Raw genomic sequence first — 14914 nt, forward strand, 5'->3', positions numbered from 1 at the left:
TATCAGGTTTAAGCCATACTATACAATTTCTTACTAATGAAACTCCTTTTTGTATAGTGTCTTTTATGTATATAATAATCCTGCCGCTGGAACGTTTTGCTCTTCGATGTTGGTAGAGTCTATATGAGTGTATTGGTCTACAATAACCATTGAGGTTAATAATAGAATTCTATGTCATGATAATATAGGTATGCTTTAATATAAGGCCAGCACAGCTCCAGCCAAGCCTGCGCATCCACGCAGTCTGAACAGGAGTGACCTTGTCCAATAATGAGACTACAAAACCTTGATTTATGGAGGTCAGCATAACTCATGACCAGGCTGGCCTTGAGCTATGCTGGCCACATATGCCATAAGACCCATTTTCACATGACGCTGCTCTAAAAGTGGGATATAATCAAATACTAACATACCATTGTTTACTACCATATATTTTTATGGTGATGACATACATTCAAAATAAGCCATGTGATGTGATCTCATCTTATACATTTTATATCTACGAACACTATTGTGTGGTTTGAAAATATGTGAACTTCAGAAAAAACAAGTGAAAACTACAACAATTAAATCCCCGTTTTTAATTTAATTATTAAGAACTAACATTTTCTACTTTTATTTAAAAATTGAGATTTATGCCCAATGAATATTTAAAAAAAAGAAGCTCATATAAATATACCGGTATGTAATATATGTTCATTGGTGACCTAGTTTTTGGACACATGTTCTCAGATAATTAAGATATAGTCAAGGTAAATATTCTGAACAAATCAAAATTGAACCATTAATGTTGTTCATAAACTACCGGTAAGTGATAGTGGTAGTTTTTGGATTCACCTTACCAAAACTTGTACTTGGCAAAGATATATTCATGATAAACATTCTGACCCAAGTTTCATCTAGATTTAGCAAAAAAATGGTCTGCTGGGAGTAGTAACAAGCTAAAACTTGACAGGTGGAGTGATCATAAAAGCTTACGCTGACTTAAGTGCATTGGATTTTCTGAAATGGTCCAAAAGTAGGTCAATGTCAGGTCAAAATGAGGTCAAGTTGTGTGGTTGTGTTGAAGTATTTAGGAATTGTAGGACGTCATATTCATGTTTTACCAAACTTGCCTTACTCATACTCAGACTGATGGATTGAAGAACAGACAGGCAAATAGGGATAGTAGACCATTGGGCCATAAAAATACCGTTTAAAATGAGAGCCATAATATTTTAATTCAAACTAAATACTGGTAAATAAGGAATACATGGACAAAGTGTTATTTCAGTGACTTGCAGCCTTTTTCTTTTCTTGAATTACTCTTGTGCTTTCTTTCAGTGGCTGTTCAAGCTCTTTTTGCTGCTTTTGAAGTTTCTTCATTTCTATAAGTTTCTGAGAAGCTGACTTGTATTTAGAAATGTACTCAGACAAGCTCTTGTCCATTTTGTCAGTCACATTTAATTTTGTGTCTTTGAACATGAAAGGGTTCCACATTCCTTGAATCGAAGGGGTATCGGTATGCCAGTCTTTCCTTATCCTCATAATCTGAACACCTGATCTCCCTCGCATAAGACCGATCCACTGAGCAATTTCCTCTTTGGTACACCGGGTCAGATCAATCATCTCTTTGTATCCATTTACTGTAAAACAAAAATAAACTCCATTTGGCACCATTTTTTTTTACTCTAATACAAAGGAGACAGAGTGGTCCTGCATAATATGTGGCTGATCAGAATGACCGATGTGTGGCAATTTTGCACAGATGAGACAGTGGCAATTTTACACTGATGAGTGGCAATTTCATATCTCGTTTTAAAAACAGCAACCTTGACCTCCACTTATAAAATTATTTAGCAATAAAAAAAAGGTTGGAGTGTCAAAGGAAAAAATCTAAAAAAAAAAAAGTTTATCCACATTAAAAAAATGCCAAAATCTACAGTTGCCTTTACCAAATTTAGAAAATTTGGTAGACAGTCACTCCATATGACACTATGAAATTAGTCATATATTCTTTCATTTACATTTTTCCAGATAATTGTTTCAGTCAAGGGGTATTTCACTCATTATTATCTGAATAGTGTTAAGTTCTTACACCAATTTAATTTAACCCTTTCCCACTCAGAAGCATTTATTGAATATGACTCATGTGCAAACAGCATAAAACCAGAACAGCCTGCGAGTAACTCGCAGTTTGTTCAGGTTTTATGCTGTTTGCTGCTCCTCAGTATCTAACGCTAGGAAATGAAGCCTTAAAAACTTGAATCTAGTAACAAAGATATTTAATTAAACTTAACTTTCTAAGGGACTACAAATTCGTCAAAATATGTATCTAAGTGGTGAAGGGTTAAATTCGTTTTAAAGCGAAAAATGTATTGTCAGGATGACTTTTAATTTCTTAATTTGTATATAAATTAAAACAGTTACTACTAATAAATCAGTAATTTAGAACAAAATGTATGACTTCTACATGAAATTGAAACTTGATAGTATAAAACAGAAAATATTACAAGATTTTAAAATTTTTTTGCTTGTTTTTCTCTTTTTTTAACACTATTTCAAACATTATTTAAGTCATATCAGGGATGTTTACACACACTTTTCCGGAGATAACTCGTTAATCAGTACGAGGTGCACACTCCTATGTCAGTAACTGACAACTGCCCTACTTGAATCTGAGATAGAGCGAGATTGGCGATTTAACCCTTTTCCCTATAAGAAGCAAAGTGAAAATGGCTTTTGCATCCAGCATAAAACCAGAACAGCCAGAGAGTAACTCGCAGTCTGTTCAGGTTTAATGCTGTTTGCTGCTCATAAGAATCTAAGGGTTGGAAATGAAGCTTTTAAAATTTGAATCTAGTAATAAAAGGTCTCTAATAAAATTTAACTTTCTGTGGGAATACAAATGTGTGAAAATACGTATCTAAGTGGTAACGGGTTAAGAGATTTCATGGCCAATGCCCACACACCTTATGAGGCTGGGTCTGAGATTGTCGCTTGATTCACACATTCGTATTCCAGAACTTAACAAGAGCACCGCATAATGGGTGCCAACGCTCGAGTGCGGGTGCAGTTTTTAATAAATGAAAGATTGTCAGATTTTTATTTTAGATGTCACAGTGACCTTGACCTTTGACCTTGTGACCCCAAAAATGGGTGTGGCGTGTAGAACTCATCAAGGTGCATCTACATATGAAGTTTCAAAGTTGTGGGTGGAAGCACTTTGATTTAAGAGCCAATGTAAAGGTTTTAGCACAACGCCGGCGGACGGCTGACGACGAGCTCACTAGGACACTACCACTGGTTTTCTCCGAAAACAGCCGAGCTAAAAACTCCGCTAGTTGGCCCAGATTTTTCAAAATTTAAGTGACTTAAATTGCTTTAACATAAGGGCATTAAGTAGGTTTGATGTGCCCAGGCATAAGTTGATATTTATGAATTACATTTTTTTAAGTAAATGACAGATAAATGCAAAAATTCAGAAAGTTTCTTACAGAATTCAGCAGTTAATACAGGGGCTCTGTGTCTCCTGGGTTTAACATAGAACACAATGCCTGGATTGCCTTTGGTGAAGTCCAGTAGGTCATCTTCAACAAACTTCCTGCAAGTATCAGAAATAATGAATGAGAGAGGTTTCGTCACACTACCATTTTGTCATGCTATTTTCAGAAAGAGGAGAATGAAAGTTTCATCACACAGATAATTATATACATGTAGTATAGAACTTGAAGTATATTCATTTTGCAATATTAATGATGAATGTTTTGAATTTTATGTTAATGTCAATTAAATAATTATTGTTTTAAAAATGTTTAATGATTTTGACTGTGATAAAATGGATTATAATTGTACTATGAGTTATGGTCAATACAATTGAATTGAAACAAGAGCTGTCAGAGGACAGCGCACTCGACTATTCGAGTGCTTGACATTATAACGTAAGCCATCATGGGGAAATTGTTCATATTCAATAATTTATTAGACGATCTTTCAAAAATAAAAAAAGGAAAAAAAAATTATTTATTTATTTTTTTTTTGGGGGGGGGGGGGGGGGGGGGTTTGAGAGGGGGTATAATGTGGGGTGTGGTCATTTATTAGACGATCTTTCAAAAATAAAAAAAGGAAAAAAAAAATTTTTTTTTGGGGGGGGGGGGGGGGGTAGGGGACATAATGAGGGGGGGGGGGGGGTAATTTATTAGATGATGTTTAAAAAAAAAAATGTGTGTGCGTGGGGGGGGGGAGGTTGGGGGGGGAAGGGATTCTGGGTAGGGGCGTGGGGTATTGTTTGGGTGGAATCCATTGTGGTATTCAGGTAAGTGTTGTTTTGTCAAAGTCATAATAAAATGTGATCATAAATAAAGAAGTAATGGCAATTTAAGCAAAACGTTCAATTATCTAAGTGGAAAAGGGGCCATAATAATGAAAAAATGCTTGATAGAGTTGTCTGCTCTTGTTTATAGGTTGGGGTCATGTTGGTAAACAAGTATGCAACATTTAAAAGCAATATGTCAAAGGATATAGGAAATATTTGGGGTAGTACGCAAACATAGATTTATCAATAATATGCATTATCTAAGTATAAAAGGGGCAATAATTAAGACAAAATGCTTGATAGAGTTGTCTGCTCTTGTTTATAGGTTGGGGTGATGTTGGTTAACAAGTATGCAAAATATGAAAGCAATATGTCAAGGGACAATGAAAATAAACGGGGTAGTACGAAAACTTTAACATTTGCTGCACATTCTAAGTGGAAAAGGGGCCATAATTATGACAAAATGCTTGATAGAGTTGTCTGCTCTTGTTTATAGGTTGGGGTCATGTTGGTAAACAAGTATGCAAAATATGAAAGCAATATGTCAAGGGAAAATGAAAATAATTGGTGTAGTACGAAAACTTTAACATTTGCACGCTAACGGCACGGCACGCAGACGCCGGGGTGAGTAGGATTATAGCTCCACTATATATATTTCATATATAATAGTCAAGCTAAAAATGTTTGACTTTCAACTACAGTCAAAACACAATACTTTCTGCTTATGAATTAATATGAATAACATAATTATGTACTTTAACATGATAATGAAACAAGAGTGCCAAACAATCACAAGATACTACCGTTTTAAGGTTTTGGACACTATGCCAATTGCTTGAAATGCACTAAGTGACCTCGTGACCTAGTTTTTTGCCCAGCATGACCCATATTTTAACTTAACCTAGATATCATTTAGACACAATGTCTGACCAAATTTGGTGTAGATCGGATGAAAACTACTTCAATTAGAGAGCGGACACCTACTGACTAATGGGGTTGTTTACCCTCAGGACTTCGGTTAAAAACCATTGCCCGAGCACACTGCTTAACATAAAACTCTGCTTTAAAAAGGTCGAAAACGGCCATATTATGGTCAGCCCGATTTTACTGGGCTGTACCATTTATAAAATAGGATACTTTGCAGTGTTGATGCTGTGCTTTAATAAAAATCTAGTAATTTAAAAATGGCTTTACTTATGATTCATTAAAGGCGTTATAAACGCAATGCTCAATATAACAACATAACGGACACCTTGCTTAATCCTTGAAATGCACTAAGTGACCTCATGACCTAGTTTTTGACTCAGCATGACCCATATTTGTTCTTGACCTAGATTTCATTTAGACACAATTACTGACCAAATTTGGTGAAGATCAGATGAAAACTACTTAAATTAGAGAGCGGACACCATGCTAAATCCTTGAAATGCACTAAGTGTTCAGTGACCTAGTTTTTAACATGCAATGACCCATATTCGAATTTGACCTAGAGAGTGTCTAGCTTCTGACCAAATTTGGTGAAAATCAGATGAAAACTACTTCAATTAGAGTGGACACCATGCTAAATCCTTGAAATGCACTAAGTGACCCCATGACCTAGTTTTTGACCTGCCATAACCCATATTTTAACTTGACCTAGATATTGTCTTGATACAACTTCTGACCAAGTTTGGTGAAGATCGGATGAAAACTATTTGAATTAGAGAGCAGACAATGCTGTGGACGCCACTCACCTGCCCGCCACCAAGGGTGAATCTATAATGCGTTTGTTTTGAAAAAACAGGCGTATAAAAAAGAACCTTAGCAAGTGTGGCAGTAATCTGTCAAATCAAAATGATTTGTGAAATGATAATTGCCCCTTATTTCAGGCTCATGTGACCTTTAAACTTCTTTTAGTATCAAAAGATTTTTTTGTTTTGAACGTAATTTTATGGAGTTTAACCTCACTGGTGTCTGTTTTGTGAACTCACTATATTTTTTCCACATAGAAAAGGACAACTGCAATCAATATCATAATGAAAACTTTTCCTGTATTTGACTTTTTTAATTAAATAAACATGCTCAGTCGCTGCATGTCAAGAATTTAAAGCGATGTTTTTGACATAAAAGTATTAAGGCTCTGGCTACAGTGTTAGCTTCAGCAAACAGGTCTAGTCAGTAATGTTGGCATTCATGGTATTCTTGCAGTATTGCTATTTCCACGGTATTTCAATTGCGCCACTAAATGCTGTTAACATCATAATTCGTGACCCAATTTATGTTTGCTGTCAGAAAACAGATTTACCTGTAATTATGACCAATATATGTTGAATTGTTAAAAACATGTTTTTACCAAATTAAACAATATTTTCATTAAAATGTTTAGTGTTTTGCCTAATTCTCAACTTGTTTACAATTCGTCTGCTCACATTTTTCCGTTTTCTGAGCCTCATAAGTAATCAAATTTCACTAGCTCATGCTATTGTTACGCATCACTTAACAAATGTTTATTTGCTTAGAAGGGGAATCACCTTTATTATTATGCATCCATTGTCCAGAGGAGTGGTATTATGACAGTGGTGAAGTTCATATGACAGTTGAACTATATGCATGTTTATATTAATTTTTATGTTTTCTTATAGATTTTGCTGTTACAAACTTGAAACTTCTTATCAGATATTATAAACAAACTCTGATTGAGTGATCTACAGCCTGTTGATCTTGTTACATTGAAAATACCAATATGGTGTAAAACACGAGTTATGGAGGTTTTGGTAAATGACAATTTCGGTAAATTGGATCTATAAAGTATATGCCGTGGAGGTTTCTGTAAATTGGTATAAATAGGGATCATCGCACCTTTAGTCCATAAGCCTGTACATTAATTGAGTTGTTTTGCATTAATTATTTATCTGATTAAAATGTAAGGAGTTGATGTTATCAATTTAGAGATGTTTGCAAAGTGTTAATTTAAAATATCCAGGCTTGCAACCAATTAATATTCTAATCAAGGGAGGTAATTTATATATTAAAAGTTTATCTTTAGGTCATTATTTTTTTGTTTTTAATATATGTTTTTATACAATTAGTTGGAAAAAACTTAATTAAAGTGTATCAGATAAAAGTAGTAATAATTTAATCTAATATATTTGTTTCTTATATGAATAAAATTTTCGCTTCTTTTTCCTACAAGCAGGTCAGCACATAAGGTAGTCGAGAATACCGTACATAAACTCTGACATTTACACACACTTTAATACAAAAGTTTTTACATTGATATGCCTTTATAATTTGTTAAATATTGAGAGTGGGGTATGTTATCAAGTTGATTTTTCTAAAAATAATCTAAATATGTATGATCATGCTTTAAAGGGGCCTTTTCACAGATTTTGGCATGTTTTGAAGTTTGTCATTAAATGCTTTATATTGATAAATGTAAACATTGGATCCAAACAACTCCTGTAAAAAATCAAGAATAAAATTTAAAAAAAGGAAAAATAGGTAGCCCACATCAGGGATCGAACCAGTGACCCCCGAAGTCCTGGAGTAAAAACCAATTAGACCACTCGGCCATCCTGCCAAGTATGTATGAGAGACGTATTTTATACTTTATATAAGCAATCTTTGTAGTTTCACAAAATTAAACGACAACAACAGAACTCTCCAAATTATTCAATCTTTGCAACGCTTTATAATTTTCAGGTTTTTAAATCGTCAAAAGATTCATATTATGGCCATATTAGACCATGGTAAATGTTCAGTATTACTGTTTCCTCACAAATATCATAACTAAATTGAAAATTTGCGAATCTGAAACAACTTTTTTCAATTTTGTCAATTTACCAAAACGTGAAAAGATCCCTTTAACACTGGTGGCCGATTTTTTACGTACACGACAAGTAACTTTCAAACTGTGAAAAAACAAACATTTTCCTTCTTTAATCATGTTCACAAAAAATTAACTGGTGGTGATATGAAAGGATGTTTATTTGTGGTATAAACAAAATAATTATGTAATTGGGTAATTATAAAATTATCACATCATTTTCAAATAAAAAATAAAAGGGAGGATGAAGAGAAGGTTTTCACAGGTTATCGAGCAATTAAGGTAAGTGTTGTTGCTCAATTGTTAAATTGTGTATATATGCAGGTGATATTTTATACTGTATCAAACAATCATGGCTGAAAACATCCTTGTATTTTCTGCAATATTGACTTCACTTCTCGTGCGCACGCTATTGCATGTGATGCATGCATCAACGCCCTGGGACCATCCACGGTGGTCCACCGCATATGCTCGACGACGAGTATTGAACTATGTGAATGACTGATATTGTTGAAATGTCACATTAAATGACATTAAATTAAACAGACATGAGGAAACTCTGAAAGATGCTAATGTGTCTTATTTATATTGTACTGTGTCATAAATGTATCTTATTTATATGTGACTATGCCCTTATTATTATTTTTTTTAATGAAATGTAAGATTCAAATATGTCCTATATATATTGTATCCATGTTTTAAATGTGTCTTATTTATAATATATGGTAAATAAAACGGATTACAAAGTTAATCATTTAGTATTTTTTTATTCAACGGATTTGTTCAGGCAAAAAATAAAATCAGTTTTTTTGGCCGTAAATCCCATTGTTCCAATACAGTAGCCAAGTGCCTGTGTATTAAGCCTGTGTATTAAGCTGATACGCTAGGGATCACCACAGCAGGTTGCTAATACACAGTGTATTCATTCTGGTCTGCTGGCAGCGCCCTCACACTACTTTGGTGGAAAGGGTCCGCAGCCCTTAGGAGGGGGAATTTTTTTGGAAATGGGGGAATTTTTATAAAAACAACAACAACTGTGTTTAACTGTTATAAATATATATTTCTATATATGTGACTGTCTATAAACAGAAAGGTGGACTTTCACTCAATCTACATAACAGTAATCTTATTTAAATGTGGGTCGGTAGGTAGGCTTTTTTTTTCTTACCACAACACTTAATTGAATACTTAACTCAATGAGAATGCCATTATTTTCAGGTATCAGCAGTGTGAAATGCATGACGACATAGTACTAACTTTCAGATATAGTTCTTAACAAGATGTTTAATCCAGATTGTCTTTATCTGTAAATTACTGTACAAATAAATATTCTTTGAAAACTAAAGACTGCATTTTGAATAAAGCATTTATTGACTAGAATAAATGTAAATGAAACAAATCAAAAACAAAAATAACAGTTCTGAACGATTCAGACGCTTTCCGCAGTTGCGTACATTTCGGACATACAATTCGGATGCGGATTTTGTAACAGAAAAAGCTTTTGTCTTTATCTGTTAATTACTGTACAAATAAATATTCTTTGAAAACTAAAGACTGAGTTTTTAATAAAGCTTTTATTGATTAGAATAAATGTCGATGAAACAAAACATAAACAAAAATAACAGTTCTGAACGATTCAGACGCTTTCCACAGTTGCGAAAATTTCGGACATTAAATTCGGATGCGGATTTCATAAGAGAAAAAACTTTTTTGTGATTTTTTTTACATTTTCGCAGGGGGAAAAAATCTGTTTTTTTGGGAAAAAAAACACTTTTCATTTGTGATACTGCAGCCGAAATTTGGCGGCAGATTTTATAGGTTGAGGGCCCTGGCTGGCGTTATGTTAGATGTCATTTTTATCAGTTTTTACTTATGTGTAATTTAGTTCGCATCTCTTAGCTTAACTCAACGTTCAATGGCACACGCACTTAACAAAATTATAAAACATAACGCGTATCATTATATTTCTTTTTATAAATTATGTACACGTATTATATGTTATATATTGATTTTTTCTTGTGTTTTTCTCAACCAGAAAGAAATAATAAAACATTGTTTTATATAAAGCGCACTCGGAATTTGACCTTTAATTTAAAGCAATCCACAATTTTTGTAGCGTATTCTGCGCTCGGCTGCTGATGGTGTATAGTAATATGTCATATGAAATTCAACATTTGGCTCTTACAAGAGGTGGTCTCCATGTAGCAAGAGCTGGGAAACATATTCATTATGTTGGCAAACTACCTCATGTATATATATATTGAGAATTTGAGTGCTTTTTGGTGGTCTAAAATACTTTTACGCTTTATATTTAAACTGAAATCATTTTAAATAAATCATGTCTACAATATTTTACAAGAACCTTTTTTTAATAGCATTTAACTTAATTGAAGATCTTACATTGATTCCGTCGTAAATCATCATTTATTATTACTATTATGTTATTTAAATAAAAGCACCAATTATTTAAAAAAAATAGTAATGAGTTAATTAAATGGTAAATTTACTTTCAATAGAGTTACATTTTAAATTCAATCTATAATTTTTTGGTTTGGTACCTACAATTTCTTAAAGAATTCGTTATAAAAAGTTCAGAGGTAGCTCATTTATGCCCCTTAATTCTTTACCGTAGGCATGGCATTAATTACTCAACTCAAAATTAATCCACAGTTTGTAAATATATGCCCCTGATGTTATTGTAAGCCAATAATACGGGTCATTAACACTTCATTGTAGGTATACCACCTCTATAAAAACCAATTAACTGAACCTCCACTGCATTCACTATATAAATCCAATTTACCGAATTTGTCATTTACTGAAACCTCCAGCACCCTCAAACACCGCAACAGGCGATACTACTGTGTCTTTAAGTTAAAGGTTTTACACGCAATTTTAATAAAAATATGATGGATATCAGCGGGAAATCAGTTAATTTTCGCGAAGGAGTCTCTTAAGTTTATAAAGTTAGCATTTTTTTCAGCTTTTATTGTTAACTTGAATGCATATCGTGAGAATACAGATGACCACTATTATAATTTGATAAAACCTGATTGCTTTTGCTTTAACTGTGGATTGTGCAGGATTTTTATTAAAACATCTGTAATAAAAAATATTGCTTAGATGTTTGAGAATATATAACATTTGAAAACAATGTAATATACGAGATGTATATTAACTGTTTTTTTTATATTCTATGTTCTTTAAAGCCAAATGTATCCGAAAAAAATGTCCGAATATGTAACAAGAAGAGAAAGTACACGACTTATTCAACACACCTCGCCGCTGCGCTTGAAGGATGGGATTTACACAAGCTCAGTGTTAGTCGTTGTAGCTGACACACATGCCTTCCAATGCCATTTTGCGCTATATTCTTGAGAAAAGTACTCGGGATAGTGCTGCTGCCCATTTCGTGACATTGACATTACTTGATTAACATTGCGAACATGTGGTTTACCGGTTACCCGTGTTAGGCTATACATAACCAAATATGTTCAATTTACTGCCAGGGCCAACCCTTATATTATTGAAAAAAAAGCACGATCAATTAACAATTAACATAGGGTAAAGTCAAGTTTAAACATATTTGAGCAATTGACTTAAGTTGCATTTTATAGGGGAATTGTTAAGAGATTTTTGAAATTTATATTTAAATGAAGTATAGCTAGTATTAAATGCATGTACCGTAAGCCACTAAACTTCAAAATACATATTATACATCAATTAATATTAAGTTTATGAATCTAAATAAAACTTCAAAATACATTAATTATGTTAAGACAGCTTACACCATATAGCATCAGTGTTAATATTTTGGTGTTGTTATATCTACAATGCACATGAATACGATCCTTAACTATTTCGACCCCAAACGAAATCGGAACGAATATTTTAATAATATCAAATACTATTGATCACTTAAAGTGATATTATGGGCATTTTTCACTGCTGAATTGAGCTGAAAAGAATTAACAGGTCAAAATAGTTAGTTAAAATGTGGTTACTGACCAATTATCTGCAACTATTCTTGCTACAAGTTGTTTCAGGTATGTGTATAAGATACACATACCTGGTTGTTTATACAAAATATATATTATATTCGATATTTTACATGACTGGTGAGTCCGCTAAGCCGAAATGATCCATAAAACAAAATAGTGTCTTTGTGTCGTATGAACGAATCTGCACTAAAACTACATTATGATTCACATCGTAAATCAAATCATTTTTGTCGTCAGTTGTAAAAACGAAAGTACGGTTGATATTCAAATGCATTATTTTTATCTCTACGGATATTGTCTTAGTATGTTGATGCTGCATGAACAAATATAAGTGTATATTGGAAGTGAAAACACCAAAAAATAAACAACGGTGGCGATAGACACCCAAAAACTGTCAGATGCCCATAATATCACTTTAATTATTCGATCCCAGTAATAATTATAGAAGTTCTATGATTTTTATTTCATGGTAATTAAAGAAATTTTCAAACCCCCCTCAAAACAACATTTAATTGAAAATTTGAAAATTCAACGTGCACATCCTTGATATAGGAATAACTATCTATGACTTAAGATCAAAGTTCCATTGAATTAAGTAGGGCGTACTACTTTCTTTTTTTTTATGAGACATATATTTCACCAATTTTTGTGTGTGCTCTGGGCTGTACACAAGCTGACTTAACATTGAGACTTGCCTATTAAAGGGGCCTTTTCACGTTTTGGTAAATTGAAATTTTTTTAAAAGTTGTTTCAGATTCGCAAATTTTCGTTTTACTTATGATAATAGTAATACTGAACATTTACCATGCTAAAAAATATTCATTTTATGCATCTTTTGACGAATTGAAAACCTGAAAATTATAAAGCGTCGCAATGCGAAACGATCGAATAATTTGGAAAGTTCTGTTGCTGTCCTTATATTTTGGGAAACTACGAGGATTGCTTATATCATTAAAAATACATCCGCTAATATCATGAGCACCGGTGGTCGAGTGGTTTAAGCGGGAGACATTTTTCTCCAGGACTCCAGGCAACAGTGGTTCGAGCCCAGATGAGGGTAACCTTTTTTTAATTGTATTCTTCTATTCAATATAAAGCATTTTAATGACAAGCTTCAATACATGCCAAAATCTGTGAAAAGGCCCCTTTAATTTAAACTATTTTATTTATTTAAAAAAAATATATGCTGACTTATGAAAAGTATATGAACTGTTATTTCGAATGAAGATTTAAACTGGTTGTAACGTGTTGCGGCACAGATGTTCATAAATAATTGTTTTGTGTTCATATAAGAGTTACGTATATGTAGGTTACAATACACTAAATGATCGCTTCATGTAGGGCTGTACTAAAAAAATATCATAGTTGACAGGAAGGCATGTTTTACACTTTTTACCATTATTCGGGTGTTATCTTGCGGAGATAATGGTAGGGCATGAATAGGTGTTCACTACTGAATCCCTGAAATATGATACACTTGAAGACTATAGTAAACCATTGCACTAGAAAAGGTTACATTCCACTAAGAAACGGCCGAAAAAAAAAGTTGCAAAAACAGTCGATTTTGATTTGTGTCAAGTTCTTTCTTGCATTGTACATGACATATCTTTTTTATTGCATAAATCGATTCCGCTTAGAATGGCCTTTAAGAAAAGGTATGGTTATGGGGGTCTCTATGTGCAAAATGTTGCATTTATTTTCGCTCAAAGTTGTCGCTTTTACATTGAATTATATAGGAAAACTATTTAGTGTATTATGACCTAAACGCAAAACCAGGCCTAGTCACAAAGGAGCTGTATTTACAGAAAATCATCATTTTTTTAGTGGGATATGACGCGTTTTGGCAAATTTCACGGAATAAATGCGTTTGTTTCACGAATTTAAGGAGCATCGTGAGTTTTTAAGAAAAAAATACGTTTTCAGAGGAAAATAAGGGAAAAAAAACGTACAAAAACTCGCCTTGCGCATCTCAAATCGCAACAATTTGTGCTGAAAGAGCTCATGAACACGTTTTAATAGTTGTTTACTGCTTTTTCTACATAGCTTGTAACAATATTCCAGTATTTTGACCGATTGTAATTATTTAGGGTAATCGTTTTACGCCTGAACGCCCGCTATAAATCAAAGCTCCGAACGCGAAAGCCACATGGCTTATCAGGCGTCATAATAAAATGCATTTTCAAGCATTTCTACGTGAAAGATCGGTCTGAAAATTGGCATGCACATAGAAAATAGGTTTATAAGTATCGAGAAGTGCTTATTTTCCGCGATGTTAACAGTAAACGTTGTCTTATAGGTTACAATACACTAAATGATCGCTTCATGTAGGGCTGTACTCTCTAAAAAAATATCATAGTTGACAGGAAGGCATGTTTTACACTTTTTACCATTATTCGGGTGTTATCTTGCGGAGATAATGGTAGGGCATGAATAGGTGTTCACTACTGAATCCCTGAAATATGATACACTTGAAGACTATAGTAAACCATTGCACTAGAAAAGGTTACATTCCACTAAGAAACGGCCGAAAAAAAAAGTTGCAAAAACAGTCGATTTTGATTTGTGTCAAGTTCTTTCTTGCATTGTACATGACATATCTTTTTTATTGCATAAATCGATTCCGCTTAGAATGGCCTTTAAGAAAAGGTATGGTTATGGGGGTCTCTATGTGCAAAATGTTGCATTTATTTTCGCTCAAAGTTGTCGCTTTTACATTGAATTATATAGGAAAACTATTTAGTGTATTATGACCTGTAGCATAACATGATTCTTTAATCGATTAAATTTGCTTTTTCCCAAATGGGAACCAGCATA

General features: G+C 33.4%; 1 protein-coding gene across 1 annotated transcript; it reads right to left on the bottom strand.

The window, feature by feature from the left end:
- Positions 1-1194: 1194 nt before the first annotated feature.
- On the bottom strand, positions 1195-11559 carry LOC127859361 (39S ribosomal protein L43, mitochondrial-like). The gene is made up of 3 exons (XM_052396718.1): positions 11378-11559; positions 3477-3583; positions 1195-1625 (listed from the first exon to the last, which is right to left on the bottom strand). The coding sequence occupies exons 1-3, from the start codon at positions 11506-11508 to the stop codon at positions 1270-1272; spliced, it is 594 nt and encodes a 197-aa protein (XP_052252678.1). The 5' UTR covers positions 11509-11559; the 3' UTR covers positions 1195-1269.
- Between the last annotated feature and the right edge of the window lie 3355 nt (positions 11560-14914).

Source organism: Dreissena polymorpha, chromosome 15 (genome assembly GCF_020536995.1).
Source record: "Dreissena polymorpha isolate Duluth1 chromosome 15, UMN_Dpol_1.0, whole genome shotgun sequence".
NCBI classification, from domain to species: domain Eukaryota; kingdom Metazoa; phylum Mollusca; class Bivalvia; order Myida; family Dreissenidae; genus Dreissena; species Dreissena polymorpha.